General features: G+C 45.2%; 1 protein-coding gene across 2 annotated transcripts in view; it reads right to left on the minus strand.

Annotated features, from left to right (window-relative positions):
• Window positions 1-21,919, minus strand: part of ABCA4 (ATP binding cassette subfamily A member 4) — a 120,806-nt gene that overhangs the window by 23,956 nt on the left and 74,931 nt on the right. For both annotated transcript variants that reach the window (XM_063104333.1, XM_063104332.1), the window contains exons 22-35: window positions 21,738-21,875; window positions 20,515-20,708; window positions 19,451-19,535; window positions 16,521-16,726; window positions 16,120-16,168; window positions 11,718-11,980; window positions 10,930-11,054; window positions 10,369-10,467; window positions 9,352-9,538; window positions 5,185-5,279; window positions 3,613-3,645; window positions 2,058-2,163; window positions 1,863-1,937; window positions 1,432-1,601 (exon numbers count right to left, since the gene is read on the minus strand). In XM_063104333.1, coding sequence (XP_062960403.1) covers window positions 1,432-1,601; window positions 1,863-1,937; window positions 2,058-2,163; window positions 3,613-3,645; window positions 5,185-5,279; window positions 9,352-9,538; window positions 10,369-10,467; window positions 10,930-11,054; window positions 11,718-11,980; window positions 16,120-16,168; window positions 16,521-16,726; window positions 19,451-19,535; window positions 20,515-20,708; window positions 21,738-21,875 — 1,825 coding nt within the window. The remainder of the gene's footprint in view (window positions 1-1,431; window positions 1,602-1,862; window positions 1,938-2,057; window positions 2,164-3,612; window positions 3,646-5,184; window positions 5,280-9,351; window positions 9,539-10,368; window positions 10,468-10,929; window positions 11,055-11,717; window positions 11,981-16,119; window positions 16,169-16,520; window positions 16,727-19,450; window positions 19,536-20,514; window positions 20,709-21,737; window positions 21,876-21,919) is intronic.

The raw sequence follows: 21,919 nt of genomic DNA on the forward strand, positions 1-21,919 counted from the left end.
ATCAATCTGGGTCAAGGTTGAGTGAAGTGTGGGTTGTCTTTCTGCTCCATGTGAGTATTTCTTTTCATTACGTTTTCGAATTACTTGTTATGCTGTACAGAAAGAGATTTTCTATTAATCTCAGATACTGTAATGCTCTTATTAGCTGTGATAATTTGTCTATAGTTTCTCTTGAATTTTCTATGTAGACAGCCATACGGTCTTGTTAAATCACATTTTCGAGAAACACATTGTAACACGGGGAAGTGTTTGTAATGTGAATTTAAGTGTAAGGACAGCAGGCAAGTTGCACCAGAGCTTGGCTCTATTCACCCTTTCTGGGATTGAACAGAAGATATCTGGCTAAGTGGGTAGGTGGGGGCTGAAATCCAGCCTGCACTTTACGTACAAGCCATACCGCTGGCGTGGGACAGTGCCCACCCACAGACAGGAGTCCTTTTACTCATCCCCAGAAAGGCCTCGTGGGTGCTGGTCACTGCCCTGCTGAAGCTACAAATCACATTGTTCACATACATAGTGAGCACAGAACACGCGACTGGAAGGAAAGACAAAAATGCTTCAAGAAGATACCCTAAACTATGCAGTGTTATAGATCATAAGTTCCTAAAACTCTATTTTATAAATGTATTTAATGAACATATAGTATCTTATAATCACAGAAAGACTCCTATTTCATGTTTCATGTTCAGAAGGTTTGGCAGAAGGTAGAGAAGTTTGGGCTGAATGAGAATTAACATAGGACAGTCTGGGGCCCTGGCGGGTGTCCAGAGGAAGTCACCCAGGGCTGAAGTCCCAGTTTTAGCAGATGACACTGGTCATGCTCAGTAGCACTGAGTATACACTGAGAGAGTGAAATCAGGACCACACAACCTTCCAGAAGAAGTTTGCACTAACAGAGGCACTCCCACCGACCCCTCCTCCACATAGGCCTCAAATTGCACAAACACTACAAAAGGCACAAGATCGTTGTTTTTACTGCCTGAAGCTGTGCCATAAAAGCCTAAGTTTGAGGAGGCAAAGATCTGTTGACATCTCCAAAGCATGACCATCTGAGGAAAATTACCAGGATCTCAGATAATTACCACTGGGAGATGAAAGATTTACTGAACTTTCCCAATTCCTGGCAGCCATTTTGCATTTTGCTTACTGGCAAGGAAAATATTTGTGTAAACTCCAGGAGGAATTTGCTATCAAGAGCCAAAAGGGAATGGAACGCAATATAAGCGCTCTTTCTAAATACATGTGGGGAAGGAACAATGGCCCAGCAGCTTGGCCATTTTTTGGCACGTGAAGCATTTGCAAGTCTTACATTCATATATGCCTGATTAAACGACACTGTCATCAGCCCAGCCCTACACATTTGTGAAAATGCTCTCTGGGTATCCCGAAAGGGGAGAAGCTGACCAGAAAGCCGTGGTGCTGGTGGCTTACACTGTAATCTCTGAGAGCTGCTCCTTGGTCAGGTTCAGGGGGTGGCTGATGAGGGTGATGCCGTACTCCTCGGCGCTTTTGTCCTCCTTCAGGCTGGCCCGCAAGATGGCATTGTGGGCCACGTTGAGAAAGCTGACCAGGGCATGCCAGCCTTTGTTGTTAAACCACACCTAGAGGGTGGAGATGGTGGCTCTGTTAGGCTGTGCTGTGATGTGAGACCTGAGATGCTGCACTTACAGCAGCTGTTTGAGGAAGAAAGTAGCGACAGGAAAAAGAATGTGAGAAGGAGGAAGGGTTTGGCAGCTGGAAGACGTCCCTCGCTAGATTTCAGCAGGAGGAGGGATAAAATTTAATTAGGTTGGGAAGAGAAAAATAAAATAACCAGCTCGTGTGAATTTTTAGCTCTAGGGCAGATTATGCAGGTCATGTACCTTAATGTTGTCTTCAGTTTCCAGATGTTTAAGGAAATCAGACATTTCTTTTGAGGCCTCTCTGGTGATAGGGCCCTAAAAAAATGATAAACAAGCAAGAGGGTTTTTTTTTCTGTAGCACTCATGATGATTTCCTAATTCATGATAATTATGCAAGCCAAAAATCCTACCCAAATCTCCACTCTGTTTACATACCCCGCTCACATTCATTATCTTGCCAAGTTCGCTTAAAAAACCCACAAGGGCTTCCCCAGTGATGGGGACAACCGGGAGCTTTCCTCCGATGGAAATTCCTCCATACCTGACAGAGCAACAAGAAATCCACACATCAGTGCCATGAACTTCATGCCTCCCAGTAGCTCTCAGTTTCTGTAGGAAAACGTGGCTCTGCAGGGAGTGGGAGTTGTCTGCACTAGCGAGGAGCATTGCTCCACTTTACAAACCAACTTTTAACTCTTCCCCATTGCTGGCTCCAGGGTAGAGTTCAGACCCTCACCCTGGTGTTCAAGGCCCTTCTGAGTCTGGTCTCGGCCCCTCTCCAACTTCATCCCTCCTCGCACCCTCCCTTGAGTGGCTTATTTTGGCCATGTTGAATAATTTCCAGAGCTCCAACTGGTCCAGGTTGCTTTTGTGTCTCTCTGCCTTTGCAGGGCTGCTGGCTTCTCTGGGGTGCCTTTCCCTTTCTTGGGCATCTGGACAACTCCAACTCATCTTTCATATGCTGTCTTCTCTTTGAACTCTTCCGTGACTCCTCCCGCCCCAACCAATGATTCCTTTTCAGTGCCCCCTCTGTACTTTCAGGGACTCCTGACAGCATTGGACACACCTTCATCTAATCAGGACCAAGTCCTGCCATCACTATCTCTCAGTGCCCTCCACCGACCGCTGGCTTAGGCAGGCCCTCACCGTCTCCTGCCTTGACTCTTGCTCTGGCCTAGGGCTCCATCCAGCTTTACTGCTCTGGAAGTCTAAAGTGACTGTGCTAAAATACCAATCTGAGCATGTCACTCTCTGGCTTAAAACCCTTCAGTGACAAGATAAAAGCCAAACTTCTCAACAGAACAAAATTAATGTGCTGGTTAAGCAAAGCAGAGGAGGAGATATTTATTTCTCAGGGCCTCAAATTGCCCCCTTACCCCCACTTTCTGCTTCAGCTGAGGCCTTACAGCCCCCTCTAGAGAGCAATTCTAAAAGCTGGATTTCACTTTTATGGTCTAGAATCCACCCAGGAAAGCAAGCCAACATTAGTCCTGTGTTCATTTAGAGATCCAGTTCCTGAGGGAGGCTGGGAGGCAGCTCACTCCAAAAACACCCACTGAAGATTCTCCAAACCTCCAGAGCCACTGAGCCTCCAGGAGGCCTCAGGAATGGGGTGAGTCTGGGGCCAGGCCAGATACCCTGAAGCTTAAAAGGAATGGACCAAGAAGTGTCCAAGGCTTAGGTTACGAGTCCCAGTCATTGGAGTATTCTAAACTGTTACATGCTCGGAGGTTTTAGAACCTCCTTTGGGTGAGAATGCCCTAGAACTCATCAGAGAATATCATCTCCCATTAATGTCAACCAGGAGATATTCCACTGAGAGTCTTCTTAGTCCACAGTGTCCCTGGCCATATATCCTCCATGCCTGTGAATTCCTGAGCACATACAGAACAGCTCATCTACATGGTTTTGAAGTGTGGCTTTTTTAATGTGCAATTATTTTAAATAAATCAGTCTGAGATATCAATTTCTTATAAAAATAGTTTCTTACCTCTGTTCATTGACCCAGAATTTGCTCTTTAAGCTGAAAGCCAAAATAAAATCATGCAGTGAACATGGCATGGCAGTAGTGTTAACTTTCCTTCCCAAATGGTCATGGGGATGTCTCAGTCTTCAGGGGTATTTTTGTATTTCTGATATCTAAGCAGTCTGGAAGCCACCTAGCCCATGGGTTGAGCCTGAATACACGTGCAGAGAAAGGACTGATATTTTCCACCATTGGCTCTCCAAGTCACACACTGCATGCTGAACTTTCTGAGTGGCTCTGCTGTCAGGCCATATGTCAGAGCAGCATGCCTGCTCTGGAATCCGAAAACATGGCAGTGACCATGCCAGTGACCATGCCAGTGTGGAGTGAAGCTGCAGCCCTGCAGCCCTCCCCTCTTCCAACCTGCACAAATGAGACACTAATAATCCCCTGCGCACCTGAGAGGAGTTCTGATTACTCCACAGCCCAAAGTTAAGACATTGACTTTTAGACAATCTGGGGTAAAATTACAAGATGGAAAATGAGCAGGCACCAGCCCTAGACCTGAGTTCAAATCCATGAACTATCATTGTCATCAACCACCAAGCACAGAAAATACAAAATCCTATATTGCACATTTGCTGCAGAGAGCCAAGTTTGGGTTGGTTGCTGTTTACTGCATTATCGAGTAAACTCTGCTTTTATTTTGGGGCGTGGATGGCATTCTGCGTTTTGATAAGTGGGGCATGGTGCCGCCTTTGCAGCAGCTGCTGTCACCATCTGCAGTGTGTTCTAGTTAATTGAGTTTGTTTATCCCTTGTTCAGGGCTCTGGTAGGGAAAGTGACTAAAAATACTACTCAACTTAGACAGTATATGTGTTATTTTAAAGCCCCAGAGCATGTGCAGACTAGATCACGCTTTCTTGTGATCCTCTCTCTGAAGCATGCTCTTGTCCAGCTGCTCGCTCTGCTAGGAGCTGCTGAAGCCATTCCATCCTGGGGTGGGGCTTACAAAACAGCTGCAGAGCCAAGAGAACTAGATATTTATTGCAGAGTCCATTGGCATTTTAAAGGACAGTGATAACATGATAATTTGTAGTTAGAATATGACTGCTGCAGTGAACCTGGCTGGGGACCCTGGCCTAGGGACGCACTCAGACACTATCCTGCTGCCTCTTTCCTGTATTGGCCTGATTTTTTTCCTTTCTCCTCTTTGCTTTTTATTTCTCCTTCTTCTTTCTTTTTCCTTTACCTTTTCCCCTTTACTCCCATTCTTCCTCCAAACTTTGTCTCTCCTTGTTAACTAGGCCGCATTATTGAATAAATTTAATGTTTTTCTGATAGTACTTTTAATAGTGCCTCTGTTAAATGTTGACAACTTGCCCTAAGCATAAAAACCAAAAAACAAAGTTAATCTTAAGTTGTATTTTATTTGTATATGCTTCAATTGCTTTTTCTGAGGCCCTCAAATTAGGAAAAAGAAAAAATTCCACTGCCTTGATCATAGATAAATTGTGATAGTAAATTATCTTCTGTCCCTAGCCAATATTTTCTACAGGGAGCCAGGATGAAGAGTATAAAAGGGTCTCTTCTTACCTGCTTCTTATAAGAGCAGGGTACGTTTTTACCAAGAAGTCGGAGATGTTCCTGTCCGTGAGGTCTTGTAGAATTTCAGTGCTGCGCTGCGTTCTCTGAGACAACGAGACACCCCACATTAATTACTTTGGAATTTGAGGTCTTACAGTTGATGAAACAGCCTGCTCTCCCCCAAAAGTCATTTATGGGCTCAGCGGCTGGCATCTCCCTAGTTCCCACATCAGTGATGTGGGCGTCTTCTTTGATCCCCCCTTTTTTTCTCCAATCCATTGAGAAGAAACAATGGCTTAACCCTGGAATAAATCTCCACTCCCTCTGTGTCTCTCCCGCTCAAATATCACTGCCTCAGCGCATGCCACCACCTAGACCTCTATAGAAACTTCTAAACTGGTCTCCCCGATCCCACCTTGCTCCTCCACATTCCACTCTCCACCCAGCAGCCAGACTGAGCTTTAAAAACGTAAATCAGAACACCTCGGTCCCCTTGCTTACCACACTCCAGTAAACCCTAGGATCAAACCTAAGCTCATCAAGGCTGCCGTGGCCCTGCTCTTGGAGCTCAGCCGCAGGCCCCGTGCCCCACCCCCACCATTCTCCCTGTTCCTCTGTGGGCACCCGTCATTCCCAATGGAGCTCTGCACTTGGCGGTTCACTCTGCCTAGAAACTCTAGCTGCAAAACCTCACGTGGCTAACTGTCAGCCCGCGTTTTAGTCCTCAGACAAGTGTTTTCTATTTCCAGTCATTCTCCATCATAACACAGAGGTTTTCCCTCTGATGGCTCCGTTCGCTTGTTTTGTTAATCTATTATTCCCCTGTAGGATATAATTTCTTTTTCTTTTATTTTTGTCCTTTTTTGTGACCGGTAAGGGGATCGCAACCCTTGGTGTGGTGTCGCCTGCACCGCGCTCAGCCAGTGAGCACACCGGCCATCCCTATATAGGCTCCCAAGCGCTGCATTCTCCCGAGTGCGCCACGGGGCCGGCCCGGATATAATTTCTATGACAGCAGGAACTTTGCCTAACTTGTTGGCTGCTGTGTCCCCAGCACCCAGAATAGGACCTGGCCTGTAACTGACACACAATAAATTTGTGACGTGAATGAAAGAATTTGAATAGTGCATTACAATTTACAAATCACTTTCAAAATACATCTAGGACTGGAAGTTAATCAAAAGATTTTGGAGAATTCGAAAGTGTGTAAGTTTGACCACCAGGTGGCAATATTACTTTAGATTTGGTAACACACGGTGTTCAGTTTCTTCTATTAGTCAATTTTGTAGGTCAGTCAGGAACTTTGGGCAAAAGCATTCACTCTGTCAAGTATGCCCCCAGAAGTAGCTGAGGGGATTTTTGGTGACGTTAAACCACCATTATCACTTTTGATTTTTATACACTTTTTATCCCCTCCCTCCCCCTTGCCATTTGACTTTCCCTCTTTGATCCACTTTTTCCACCTCGTTCCTCTCTCTTCTGCTAGGAGATCTAGCACCTACTGAACTATGTGCCAGGCACTATGTTAAATGCTCTAGATATCTGATCTCACTTAATCCTAGAATCCTTATGAAAGAGGATTCTTACTTTGATTTGCAAACAAAGAGACGGAGGCTCAGAAAGGTTGGCTGACTTGTGCTGGGTTACAGAACTTGTAGGTGGTTGGCCTAGGATCTGAGCCTGCATCTGCCTGATACCATAGCCCTGGCTCCTTTCACTCTATCACCTGCTTCTCAAGCTGAAGATGGCATCCAGGAGGGCTGCCAAGCTCCCCTGGCAGAATCCAGGCTGGAACAATCGCTGATGCTGAGACAGTTTATGATAAATTGTTTTCTAAAAATTCTATGGAATAAAATACTCCTGCAGCTTTATCTCCATGTATACTAGTCAGTATGGACTGCTTCCACCTCAGGACCTACCACCCTTCAAAAAATGTTAGAGCAGGAAGGGACCCTAGAGATGACCACGTCCACCCTTCGCCCCACCCCACCCCCACTTTCCAGATAAGAATGCTTTACTACCTCTGAATCAGACCTGTGCCCTCTGGACTGATTCTAGCTGAATAGAAAAGTGGATTGTGAGTGAGTGTTAGAGAGAGAGAGAGCAGCTCCTGTGCAGATGTGTGACATTCAACTTTGCTTCAAAGAGAGGCATGAATAATAGTGAGAAAATGTAGGAGTAAAAGAAAATAACAGGAACTAGTTTGCCTTCTAGGACTTTAGCTGTAGTGGCCTGTTAAATTTTCCCCAGGGACCAAGGACTAACACTACTGAAGATAAGTTTCCAGGCAGCTTTGAAGATGGGATTCTTCTAGGAAATGAATCACCATGTAGTTAGGCTTGGCTTTTTCTTACTCTCCCAGCCATGAACTTAATGTGCAGTGTCACAGCCTCAGGTGTGTGATGCTGGAAGCATTTGAGGAGAAGCAGCCACAGGGGCCCCCAGCACATGACTGCAAACCCAACAGAAACAAAGCTTCCTTTTGGGTTTACAGAGAACTGAGACAAGCTCCGAGCCCTTTTTTGGGGATTCTTGTGATGCTACAGTGGCTGAGTTGTGATTGAGAGAGAGAAGATATTGCTTGAAAAATACAAAGGTATATACTTCAGAATATAAAAAAAGAGAGAGAAAGATCAGATGTTCATTAGCATAGAATCATTTACAAGCCAGCAGCTGTGATAGATGCTATGGCAAACTTTAGTTGTCCCCGTTATCTGTTCTTCCCTGCTGCCATAGTAGTAGCCTTTTCTTTGGATAGGAGGTCACTCAGAACAGAATACATCTCCCAGTCTCCCTTGATGCTAGGTTCTGGCCAGTGACATCTAAGTGTAAGTGCTATGTGGTAGCTTCTGGAAATCTTCCTTGCACACATTTGCACACTTTGTTCTCTTTTTCTTCATCCCTTGTTCCATTCTGCTACCTGGAAAGTAGATTCTGCCACCTCAGCTCAGAAGGTCAAGGCCTATTTAGCATGGAGGAGCAACAGAGCAGAGCGTCACAGACCACCCACACAAACTACACATGGGAGAGAAACAGGTTCCGTCTTGTTTTATCTACTGTTAGCTTGGGGTTGTCATCAGTTGAGTTGAATCCAATTCCAAATAACTCTTTACCCAATTATTTCATTGAGTCCTCATGATGATGCTATGAAATAAGAGCAGTTATGCCCAATTTATAGGTTTGAAAATTAAGGCTCAGAAAGGTCTTCCCACTATACCACACTGCCTCTTTGGGAATTGTTCATTCATTGTTAAATCATGAGAGAGGGCTGTCTAAGGCCCAGCTCTGTGCTAGTTAGGTGGGTGGCGCATTATCAATCCTAGACAAAGTGAGACTTCTCTGTCCCCTTTCACTGTCTCTGAAACCCCCAGAAGAGGCTCTCTGTGATCTATTCTAGAGTTCAGAACTCTAAACAGGATGCTGCTCAGAGGAAGATCACTGATGTCCCTGTGAAAGACAGTCTGCTGGCTCTGTGCATATGTGTGAGTGTTTGTGTGCAGGCACACGTTAGATACACAGCATAGGCAAGCTTTTTAATTAAGACTGTTAATAAGTGTGTAAATACATTGCATTTGAATATGCATCACAGCATTGTTTATAATGGAAAAAAATTGAAAAACCAAATGTGTAACAATAGGAGATTAGTTAAATAATTTAAGGTAAATCCAAAATGTGGAATGGTATGCAGATATCAAAAATGATGTAGATGTATATTTATTGACATGGGTATATGTTCGTAATGTTATTAAGTGAAAAGAGCAGGTTTCAAGACAATGTTTTGAATATAATCCTGTCTGAGTGGATGAAAACCAAATGGTATGTTGTTATAGCAACTTTTTTTCTTCTTATCTGTGTCTCTAATTTTTCTATAATGAGCATGTATGCCTTGTACAATTTTTTAAATGTTTAAAAACATTTTCTTATTAGATTGAATAGGAAGTGTTTAGTGGAAAATGAAGCTTTTAGTCAGTGGCTTTCTCCAGGTGGCAGCGACAGGGCCCTCGGGGAAGCCCCTGGGAGAGGACCCAGGGAGCCTGGTTTAGTCCCTCACTCAGCTGTCAGTTTGTAATGTTAGTTGGCTAGAGACTCAGGAGGTACCACGTATTTCCCCAATCCCTGCTGTTGCAGGCAGGTTTAGGGCTCCCTGGTTTCCTGGGGCAGGGGGAGTTGAGGTACCTGAGGGGGCGGGAGTCCCCCGGCACCCTCGGGGCACTCAGGCAGCATGGTGAGCTTCTCTCTGGTGCTGCACCTGCAGGAAGGTGAGGGGTTGTCTGGTGTCCATTTCTGCTCCTGGAACAGGCGGGTGATGTTTGGAGACACAGAAGGAGTCTGCCAGGGGGTTGAATTGCCACAGGGGTATTCCCTTAGGGAAGACAAGAAAATATTCCATAATTAGTTCCAAAGTTGATAAAAATCCCTAGAAATGAGAAATAGTGCCCAACCCTCTCCTTCTCAGCCTTTCTTCCCCCTCCTCAGACCCAAGCACTTTCTTCTCATGCTCTTGGAGGTTAGTTTCTGTTCGAGATATATTAAGACTAGGATTTTGTTGATGGACTAGGTAGGGGACGTGGGGTATAATTATCTGTTTGTGGACTGTTTTATCCCTCTTTTCTTATTCTAGAAGCTGTAGCTGTTGGGAGACAGAACAAAAAGAAAAAGGAATTTAAAATTAGTCTATTTTGGTCCTTATCAATAGCTTTGAAAAAGACCAAACGAGAGAAGTTAAAATCATTTTGAACTTTCAGGATTCCTGGTGGATTTCCACTGCCCTATATAGCTCCCTTCTCCATACTTGTAACAATAATTGAGAGCTGGCTATGTATGTAATTAATGCCGTTCGAGATCCAATTATACAATAGCATATACCCCGTCTTCCTCCCTTCCCTGTTCAGAAGCCTTTCAAGTAAGTTACGGGGTGGGGGGTCATATGTTGAATTAACATAGAACTTCTATAATGAGAAATACAGAGCTGTCCAATGATGCAGGGGCTTTCTAGAAGTAGTGAACACCCTTGCACACAAGTGTTGAAGGAGAGGCTGGGTGAGTGCTGGTCAGAGATATGGAAGTGGTCCCTGCAATACAGAGCGGGATTGAGATGGGAGAAGCCCGCTCTCTGAACCCTGCATTCCTGGACCCCACCATTAGGGTCTCCTGGGGAGCTGGTGGTGTTCAGGCCAGGATGCATAGACTTACGGAAGCCATTCTTCCTTCAGGCAGCGGTTGCCAAAGCCTGGCCTGTTCAGGAGGACGTCTGCAAGTACCACGAAGCGCTCATTTCCCGGCTCGTCCAAGCTAGAAAGAGACAGAGGCTCACAGCGTGGACATGTGACAGGGACAGGGAAGACCAAAGCAGCCAGCTGCAACTCAAAGTGTTTATGGAATGGCTATGATGTGCCAGGCATGCACGTGAGGCACTGATGCCGCCATCGGGTGGTCATAGGTTTGGGAGTGGGGTAGGCTGCCTGTATACCCCCAGCAGTCAGATGGCAGATCGTGTCTGTGCTTTGACCCACTCACCCAAGCTTCATGTTCTCCTTCCTGCTCCCCTTCTCAAGCAATCCTGATTGCCACTTGGGATCACCTTTCCAGGCATGGCAGCTACAGTAATTTCCTTTCTGAGGGCAGCTTCAGGACCCCTTCCACGCTGGTGAAGGTCCAGGGGCAGTGCAGAGGTCAGGACCCTTCCATGCAGCATGTGACCCAGGAGCCCACACCCATGACGGTGAATGGTGACTTGGGGATGAGTCTGCGTACCTGAAGAAGGTGTATTGCTGCCCATACATCCACGGATGGAGGGTCAACGAGGAATATTCACCAAAAGGAGGGATGATGATGGAAAGCAACAGAGCCAAAAACACAAAAGTGGCTGGGAGTACAATCTGTGGGAGAGTGAACATGGAAATGCGGGCTGGGGGTGTTAGATGTCACACACACACTCACTTGCACACGCGCAAACACGCTCATTCTTTTAAACATGCACCCTGCAGCCTCATAATCGGGCTGTGGTAGAGTTCAGGCTTCGGGGAGAACATTACAGGCAGAGTGTGCAAAGGCAAGATGTGTAGAAGAAAACAGAATGTTCTAGTAGCCATGGAAAATCTGAATGTCGGCCAATGTCCAGCCAGAGGTTAAAGGGCAGTTCAAAGAGCAAGTCACATCACTCACCACATTACTCATAACTCACCAGAGTTATTTTTTCTGAATAAAATAACATAAGAAGAAAAAAGAGGGTAATGACCTCGATATGTCGGGTCATTGCAAAAATGAATGAAAACATGACTTTACCCTTCACTGTAAAAATAAAAACAATATTAACATAGTCACTATTATTCTATTTTCTCTGCTAAATGATGACTTTCAAAGAAGGTTTGTACTTCCAAGAATCAAAATAAAGGTTTGGCAAGGAGGAAACAAAGCTGACAGACTCAAAGAGTGCTCATGGCTGCACTTGAACCCACGTGTGGGGGATGCTCAGGACAGGATGGAAAGGCCAGGAGAGGGCAGGGCAGGCCCCAGGAGGAGCCAGGGACCTGTGATAATACCTGGGCCAGGAAATCCTTGTGGCTGCGGACAGCGTGGTGGAATCGCTTGATCAGCAGCGCCTGCACGTGCTGGAGGAAGAGCCTTGCTCCCGTGTTGCGCCGGGCGCCAGGTTCCTCTGTCTCTGGGGGGGTCTGGCCCTGGGGAGGAGCAGCTGGTGCTGGGGAGCTGGTGGTGCAGCCCTGGGCAGTCTGTGTGGCCTTTCCACCAGGACCCAAACAGGAGTGTCGGAGGCTGACATTTTCCCTTTTCTGCTGAGTGCCACCTGGTTTGGGGGATTAAATTCATCATTTGGAAAAACACCCGTAAGGTCTGGATCTCATATACCACTTTTTCTGACAGCATTGATATTCCCTTCACTTAAGTCAGCAACATAATACCATAATACCAGGCCAGGTAGGTTAATGATTCTTTTAAAAATCTATTTTCCTGGTATGGAGGTTCCTCAAACAAGTGCAGATAGATCTACCATACGACCCAGCTATCCCACTGTTGGGAATATACCCAGAGGAATGGAAATCATCAAGTCGAAGGTATACCTGTTCCCCAATGTTCATCGCAGCACTCTTTACAATAGCCAAGAGTTGGAACCAGCCCAAATGTCCATCATCAGATGAGTGGATACGGAAAATGTGGTACATCTACACAATGGAATACTACTCAGCTATAAAAACGAATGAAATACTGCCATTTGCAACAACATGGATGGACCTTGAGAGAATTATATTAAGTGAAACGAGTCAGGCACAGAAAGAAATACCACATGTTCTCACTTATTGCTGGGAGCTAAAAATTAATATATAAATTCACACACACACAGAAAAAAAAAACCGGTGGGGGGGGGAAGGAGATATAACAACCACAATTACTTGAAGTTGATACGACAAGCAAACAGAGGGGACATCGGAGGGGGGGGAGGGAGGAGGGGGGAGGTTTTGGTGATGGGGAGCAATAATCAGCCACAATGTATATCGACAAAATAAAATTAAAAAAAATAAATAAATAAAAGTAAAAATAAAAATAAAAATAAAATGAATAAAACTTTTCATGATGAAAATAAATATTAGAGCCATAATAAATAAATAAATAAATAAATAAATAAACAAACAAACAAATAAATAAATAAATAACTTTTAAAGAGTAAAAAAAAAAAATCCATTTTCCAGTGTAAATTATCTGCAGGTAGAATCACGTGAAACTGCTTAAAAATTCTCTATTAGCATTAAAAAGAACAAAATAGGTCTAAATTCATTGACATAGAGAAAGGTCTAAAATATATAAATCAGTAAAAAAAACAAAAACCAACTAACGTGCAGAACAATATGTGTAGTAAGGTCACATTTGTGTTAGAAAGTTCATATATTATTCACAAAGAAAAGGACACCTGACCACTGGGGAGGAGAGGGTTAAGTGGGAAGGGGAGCTTCAGGCTTTTGTATATTATTTGAATTTTTAAACAATAAAATATAATCACTTATGACCTGTGTACTTAAAAAAATTAAAAATCAGAGTAAGCTTGGTTCTTTCTGAATTCTTAGAGGCCACTGAAAAGTGACAGAAAACTAACGAGCTATGTTAGGAGACCTGGGTTTGAATCCTGCTTCTTACAAGATGCAAAAATTGGTGGAACCGACTCAACCTGTCTGAATCTGAGTTTTCTCATCTATAAAATGAACATGAGAACATTTCACAGAATTCTTTTAAAAATTAAACGAGATAACACACGTGAATGTGCTTTATAAACCATTGTAAATCCTCAGTTATGTTGAAGCTACAGTTTATCTTCACTGATTAATGCTCATGTGCAGAACACCTATTATTGGACATAGTGGGAGACCCTAGAGGACCATTGGTTGGTCCCGAGGTGCTTTCTTAACCCTCCTCAAGTCCCCCACACAAGGGCAACTCTATAGGGAGTTGGGTCAGCTCAGTCATCCTTACAACTAACATTCATGGGCACCTACCGTGCACCAGCCCTGGCATGCGGAGGCCCTGGCGACAGGTAGCCCCAGGCCCAGGCCCTGCATTCAGAGGGGCAGAGAAGCTCTGCAGGTCTGCTGACCACCCAGTGCCAGAGTCCCAGTTGTTCAGGCTTCTTTTCCTGATCTGGGCTCAGATTCGATGTCTACTGTGGCCGGCCCTCCCTCTGGTAGGACCCCTGCTGCCTCTCTCCCTCATCCCAATCCTCTGAGCTTTGCTCTCTCCCTGATGGCCCATCCAGACTGGAGCCCACTGTTTGGGCCAGAGCTGAGGGCTGCAGCCTTTGTTCAGCCCTGACAGTTTGTCCCTGGCTTTCTGCTGCTCTCTAGTGGTCACTGGCTGTGAGCCACTCCTCCAGAAGTGGCACTGACTTTCTTGATGCCATGCAACATCTGGCCCCAAGGAACAGCTACAGGTTCCATTGGAGACTTTGGAGAAAAGATCAGAAGATGTCATCCTCTGAAGTTGAGCTAATTCAAAACAAATGTACATAACTATGTGAAAAATAGGAGGCAGTGAGAGTGTGGAATAGAGGATCTTAGATTTGAGAGCTAAGACCAGAGAGTAAGACCCAGAAGCCAGAGGTTGGATGACAGTAAGCACGTCATCCAACCTCTGTGAGCTCAGTTTCCCCCAGATGGGGCAGAGCCCTGCCCTACTTGCCTCATGAGATTATAGTGACAATCAAATAAGAGAATGGATGTTAGTGCTTTGTAAAGTATGAAGGGCTACACAAGTTTGAGGTAAGAGATGATTTGTAAATGTCAACATTGGAGTGTTGCTGAGTCGTAATCAGAGGTTGCATACTTTGTTAAGACCTGGCATGCATTAACTGATTCAGTTTTCTCAAAAATTCTGAAAGGTAGATGCTATTACTATCTCTTTTTTGCAGAGGAGGAAACTGAGGTACAAAGAGGCTAAGTTCTTACCCAAAGACACTAATTTAGCAAATTATGGAGCTCAGGTTTGATGTCTGGTCTGCCTCACTGTAAGACTACACTCTTTTTTTTTTTTTTGGCAGCTGGCAGGTGCAGGGTTCTGAACCCTTGACCTTGGTGTTATAATACTGTGCTCTAACCACTGAACTAATGGGCCAGCCCCCAAAAGCTATACTCTTAACTTCTACCCTTGACTGCCTCTTTGGAACATCCTATCCTATGCCCATGCTGACCACATCGTCTTCTCATGTATTATTATTCTCCTGAGAAGACCTAATTATTAAGACGGAGTAATCTGTACAGTTATAAGGCCCTAACTCTTGAATCCAGCAGAGCTTCTGATATAAATCAGCATATCTTCATTCTGGTCTTGGTGAACGCAAGCCTTTAGTTTCAGGTGAGTTGAGAGAATTCAATATCTGTGTCCTCAGATCTCATAGGAAAACCTGGGCCCTGTGGTGAGCTGCTCCCATCTCCTCAGAGGACCGCTGCCCCTACCCCCACTCTGCCAGGATGAACACCTCTTTTGGCCACCACGTGACTTATTTGGATAGGCTGGAGCACATTTGGGTTGGTATATTTGACCACTGGTAGTTCAGGCATAGCTGATAAATGTTTGGGATCACTTATGAAGCAAAATGAAAGCCATATTATTTTAAGAGCTGGTATCATAACCCCCGCAGTGAGGAAACACTCTTTGTACAGGAAAACACTGTGATATGCCACCTTGAGTAGAAGGAGGTACCAGTGACACAGGTGGTGCCAGAAGCCCAAGTCAGCAAAGGAGGGTTGCCACACAGCTTTGCCTGTGGCCAGGAGAAGATTCTAACAGTGTGGGTGACGCCTCCTGTTCTATCAGAAGTGGTTCCATCTCCCCACCCTCCGCCCTCTGCAGTGAGGTCCACTATACTCACAGCGGCTTTGTGTGGCTGTTAGTTTTGGGTAGAAATCATAGAAGGGGCTAGTTGGTGCCCAGGCTGACACATGTATAAGAGAGACTCTCAGAATCCACAACAACTTTGATGCCCACGGTTTCAAAGTTCAGAAGCCACTAAATGAGGGCTCAGAATGATCTCAGTCTCAAAGGGGCCAGAAGACTCTAGCTGGCTTCTGGGTTCTATTTACTGTGACCATTACTTCTAAGGACTCTGCCAGCTGTCACTCATGCAAACAGGAATGGATCAGAAGCCTAAAGGAGATGAGAGGAGGAAATGATGATGATGACATGGCAGGGACAGGAGACTGGGGACATGGGATGAGAAGTTTGGGGATGAAGCTACCAACATGACCTCCGTAAGAATCCTGATTCATCCAGAGGGTTCCCATCCAGACCTAACTCAATCTGTTTTCCTTTGTCATTCAAAGGCACCAAGAATGCAAAATGCCTTATTTGCCTGCTTTGTTGTTTCTTGACTTTATCCTTAGATTTTCAAGAAAGAGCTTGGGGGAGGGGAAGGGAACAAGTTACAACACCCCAGCACTGTACCAGCAAACAGATGTCCCAAGTCAGAGTCTTCCGTGACCTTCAGAAAAATCTGTCCATAAGAAAAAAAGAGAGAACTTGGTTTAGGCATTCCCACTCTCAGAAAAATCCAAGTCATGCTCCGTTTTGTTGGCTATTGTTTCATAATGGGAAGAAAATACATTACGACTCTTTAAGAACATAGTCCTCTATAAATACAAAAATGTAAGCACATAATGCAACTACGGAAACTATACAAACAGACACAGGCAGCAGGAAGTACGCTGAAAATGAAGATGATTTCTGTGCTGGGGCAGGAGATTAATGGCTTTTTGCTTTTACGAAACTTCACTTTAATGTTAGACTTTTGCCAAGACCCACCTCTTCTGGCCCCCGACAGAAACCAGCTGCAATCTCTGCATTACCTCTTCCAGGGGAGTGTCAGAAATTCCAAAGCTGCTGAGCCCCAGGTCAGCCAGTGTCTCCTCCAGCTCTCTGAAAAGGCTGGCGTATGCTCTCTGCTTGAAATTCTTATTCGGGAGAAGGAAGATAAGTTCCTGACCAATGCATTCCACCAGCTTTGCCTCTGGAACATGGTGGCAAACCACATCCATCAACTCATTCACGTCCCCTAAGACAAGAAATAAAACTGATGCCAAGTCTAGATTGTAAGATTGCCCAGGTCTCCTACTTTCTTTCACCACCCATTTGAGGAAGGGACATTTTGTTACTCACCAGTGACTCTTCCAGAGGACTGACATTCATGTCTGTTTTTAGCTTAGTTGGCCCTGTGATAGCCACTGTGGGGTAGAGGGAGATGGAAGCAAAAGGGCTCCCCACTAGGTAGCTGCACAACCTTGGGGAGGTCGTGTAACATATCTGTGCCAGTTTTCCCCTTTGTTCAATCAAATGCTCTGTCCCCTCAAGCTGTGTTACATTGGGCAGGTCATATCTGAGTTTTCTCATCTATGAAAAGGGGAAAGTCATAGTATCCACTTTACTGTCGTTTGTGAGGACTGGATGAGTTACTATGCACCAAGCACTCAGAGCAGGGCCTGGTGCACAGATGAGTGGCAGCTACTATTGTTATCATGAACATCATCTCAGGTAAGAAGGCTCTCTGCCTTTGTTGTTGCTCATTCTCATTCACTGCAGACTTGAGGATTAAGTCAAAGTTGCTTTCATTTTCCTGGTCTGGCCCAAACTGTAGGGAACTCACTCAAGATGCATACCTGGAACTGGAGTCCAAGCTGAGGGAGAAACCCTTCCTAAGTCTCACACCCATGCTGGGTCTAACACCTTGGAGGACCACACCGCTTCCCTTGGTATTGCACCTGCCTCCTCAAACAAAACAAAACTTAATACCTAGCTTCCAGGAAATGCAGAAGGGGTTTGGGAAACCATGAAGAGAGGCTTGGGGAGTGAAGCGTGAGGTTGTAGCGTGGAGCTTGGGCAAGTATCAGGGATCAAGTTAAGTTGAAATTCCCCTATGTGGCTGGAATTGAATTTTATGCACAAGCATGTGTTACGTTAAAATTAGAAATCTAACTTCAAAACCTTCAAAGCATGCACTTGAAGAGACAGTTCTCTAGCACATCATCTTGAGAAGCGGTTCAAAGGAAAGGGATTCTGGGAACTCAGAACACAACTCCTTGGAAAGCAGTTCTCTTAGACAGAGTCAGGGTCCCAGTGGGTTCTTTTCTTTCTTTGTGTTAAAAAGGACCCATACAGAGGGATTTCATGGCTTTCAACCAAAATCTTCCTACTGAGCTGGGTTGGAAGGCTTATTTTACGTCAAACCCGCACATTGGCCTGGATTGTCTTTAGTTCTGGGATGACTTCATACAGAGGCTGGAGACTTCTCTACTTGAGGAAGCAGCTCTGCCCTGATAGCTCCCTAGAGGTCACACTCATTGTTCTCTTCGGAAGGAAATCGAACCCAAAGCTGCTGGATTCCCAGGAATTGTGTCTTAGGCGTGTGTCAGCCTTTCCAGAAGCAGTCCTGTAGGTTAGCAGGGCTTTCAGCATCCGGCAGGGCGGTCTGCAAGTGTGTGTGTGGTATGTGGGTGCGTGTACATGAAAAGCCTTCCAAGGAACTGAATAAGGATTAAAATGATCATCCCTTCCTTACTTGGGGCATAACTACTTACTGTACTTCCCACCATGCATAGCATCCCTACTCTATACAAAGGAGAAATAAAGTAATATTAAAAAAAAATCACCCTAGTCAAGCAGGCCCTGTTTCCAACTGGATATGGTGAAGCACAGTAATTATATATATTAGTATCAATTTTTAAAAATACAAATTTCCAGATCAGAATGCAGGGAGAAACCCACAGCAAGGTGGCTAGGAAAAAGACAGAAATGTCATCCTAAAAAGGTGTTTTCTGTTTACCACAGTACAAAGAGAGGGAGAGAGGGTGAATACTGATAATGCAACTCTGGGCATTTCCTTCAAGTCTTAACCAGTGTGCACAAATATTGTCTAGTTTTCTTGTTTCACCAGATTTCAGTTAGGAAATTCTTCAGATTTAGAAAAAAATTGTGCTAAATAGGAAACTCTGTTTTTTCTTTGATAAGCAGATACTTTCTCCCCTTCATTAACCTGGGCCAGTACATAAGTTTAGCATTGCTCCTACTGAGGAACATGGGGTGTGTGGTATTCTATTTGCAAAGACACCCCCATGGGCAGTGGGGGGCAGGCATTCATGGAGAGTGTCAAGAGTTGTGGGCATGCACTCAGGTCCCGGGCTCAGACGTTACAGGGTAGCAATCGCTCTATAGTGATGGCCTCTCCACTGCATGTCCTTGGAGGCTGGGGCGCCCCTGAGAGCTTTAATGCACCCTAATTTAAGGGAGAATCACTGGAAAATTGGGAAGCTGAGGGGACAGTTAGGAGTGTAACAGTGATGTTTAACGTTACACAGACTTGCAGTCTGCACAGGCGATCTCTGACTCTCTCGGGAAGTTCACTGGAAGAGCTGTGGGTCACCATGGTTCCACCAGAGGGCGCCAGAGCAGCCCTCTCCAGACACTAAGGAATGTCGCCTGGAGCCGGGGCAGGAGGACTCCAGGCATGGAGGCTTAAGGGCATGGAATAAACAAAGACTGCATTCCTCATTAAAGGGAGGGGGCTCTTAGGTGCACGACTTTTAAGATCCCTTTGCGAATGGAGCAAGAAGGAAGAAGACAAAGAAGCTCAAAGAAAAAGATGAACAATTGTATGACCTTGAGCCTGATATGTATGCAGTGTTCTCTTTGCTCCCATTAAAATGCATCACAACAGGCCACACCCAATAATTCCAGGACATGGTTGCCAGACAAGAACCAAGGTGTGGGCTGCCCCAGTGCTTACCATCCAACACTTGTTCTGAAGTTACCTCCTCGACACAGGCTGGACACCTGATGGAGAAGCCCTTAGATGCACACATGCAGGTCGCCTACAACAGATGGACAGAATGACTGAGAAGACGCATAGCACTCCAGCATCTAAGCATTTTGAGGGTGTAGCCATTCGATTTTATTCTGGAGAGTGTGTGAGTCAGGCACAGAGAGAAGCAGAACCTCAAAGGATCCCTTTGGCTTGTCATTAACCATGTGACAGCTATAGGTTCTGCCTGTGCAAGACATTCTGCTCCTCCCTCCCTGGACTACAGAAATCTACCCAGGGCAGGAAAACCCAGCAGCAGCCAGACACTTCAACTAGAGACACAAATAATGCTACAACGTAATAATCATAACAATCTGAATGTGACCAATGTTTGTTCTCAAGGAGCCCAGAGCACATTCAAATACTTTATCCCATTTATCTTCACATGCCTAAGACACAGAAGCAAAGATCACCAGTTTCGTTTTCCACATGGGGGAAAAACAACACCGAGGAATTAGGTAATTTACCTAGAATGACACAGTTTTTCCATTCACAACCCACACCTGAACCTGGGTCTCTTGACATGCAGAAGTGGTCTCTGCTGGTTGGTATTTTTTGGCTTCATCATTTTTAGGTTATAGTTCCCAAGGAGGCCTTTTCTTAGCTTTCACTTACTACTGAAATTCAGGTTTAATTAGGGAACGTGAATGTTGAAATGGAAAAAAGGAAGCTTACACAATTACTCTTAAAACAGTTTAACCCTTGCAGAATGAGACACTCACTTCAATGTTAAAACAAAACACATATGTACTTTGGGATACTGGCGTGTGTTAATTTCAGGTCATTTAAAACTACTTGCTCCATATTGGGTAAAACATAAGGGTTCAGAATGTGATTATCGAAATCTGCAAATGGTCCCAGAACCAAAGAAGCTGATTCTGACGGCTAGAGCTTGATTGGGTAGAAATGTCTGGAGTGGCAGCCCCATGCCGTGTGTTCCTTCTCACCCACAGTGGGCTCGTTCCCTGGGCAGAGAAGACAGACCATACCTCGCTGCTTTTTCTTTGGCTCTGTATGTTTTTCATCTTGCGCACCAAGGTTAAGTAGAAGCCTGTGCCAAAGCAGTTCTTCAGGAAGAGCGGGGTGCCCGAGCAGTAGAGCCTTCCCTGGGAAATGATGGCGATGCGGTCCCCAAGGAGGTCTGCCTCGTCCATATGGTGAGTGGACATGATGATGGTTCTGCCTGCAAGGATGGGGTCAGGGGAATCACTGGAAAGACCCTGGGCTGGGCATGGCTGGTAGAGATGTACAGCAACCTCCCGGTTATATAGTTGCAAAAATTGGGAGTTAATTTAAAAAAAAAAAAAAAGAGCTAATTCTGCAGCAAATTTCAGGATATTAGGATAATAATGACAGTAGCTAACATTATATAGTATCTTATATATTGTAAAGCACTGTCATATACTGTATCTCTTTATCAGGCATAGGATCTGATTCAAATAAATCACCATATATAGGACACACTTATGGTCAGTCTATTGAGTTCCATGTATACGTTCTCTGGATCATTAAGCTCTGCGTTTATAATCTTTGTAAAGAACACACACACACACTTTTACCAACTGGAGATGTCATTAAGTTAAAACAGTAGTGAGGACTACAGGACAGCAAACCACCAGTGATGGTGCAGGCAAAGGCTGTGAGAGTATAGTGATGAGGGAAATCTCTGGTTCCAGCACAGGACTGAGCTGCACTGTCACTTGAGGGCACTCTGAGCTCTGCTTGCTGTGTCTTCTGGACCTGAGCCCTCTGCTTGAAAGATGCCACGACAGAGGAGGCAATGTCGCATTCTGAGACATTCCATCTACAGCAGCCCTCTGTGGCACTGAATACCCAGATGTCACCCTCACACCTAGTCCTGAGTAGTCGTCTGACAGCTATGAAGCTTCTTGGGATGTTTGTGGGTGACCTGGATCCCCTTAGTCAGAGGAGAATTTCACCTAGAGCTGCACCCATTATCCCAGACATAAGGGCTACAGGTTGACAGAACCTTCCAGAATATTGTGAGAAGTAGGCTGCCCCATCTGTCACTCCCTGTTTATGTTTATGTAAAAATGTCAGGAGACTTTAACTATAACTTAGAGTCACTGATAAAGCCTGTCTGAGTGGGGTATGGCTGTTACTTATTCAGTTGCAAAATGCCAGGTGTGAGAGAGTGGGGACCACAGGAAAGCCTCAGTGGGAGCACAGGGTACTGAACAGGGGCCCTTACCTGAGCGATACTTCAGGAGCAGGTCCCAGATGGAGCGTCTTGAATAGGGGTCCACCCCAGAGGTGGGCTCATCCAGGACGACCACCTTGGCATCTCCCACAAAGGCAATGGCAACAGAGAGCTTCCTCTGCATGCCACCTAGAGGCACAAGGGGGAGGGGGTCACAGGGGCTGTGGAGGATG

The sequence above is a fragment of the Cynocephalus volans genome, chromosome 8, assembly GCF_027409185.1.
Source record: "Cynocephalus volans isolate mCynVol1 chromosome 8, mCynVol1.pri, whole genome shotgun sequence".
In the NCBI taxonomy this organism is placed as follows: Eukaryota; Metazoa; Chordata; class Mammalia; order Dermoptera; family Cynocephalidae; genus Cynocephalus; species Cynocephalus volans.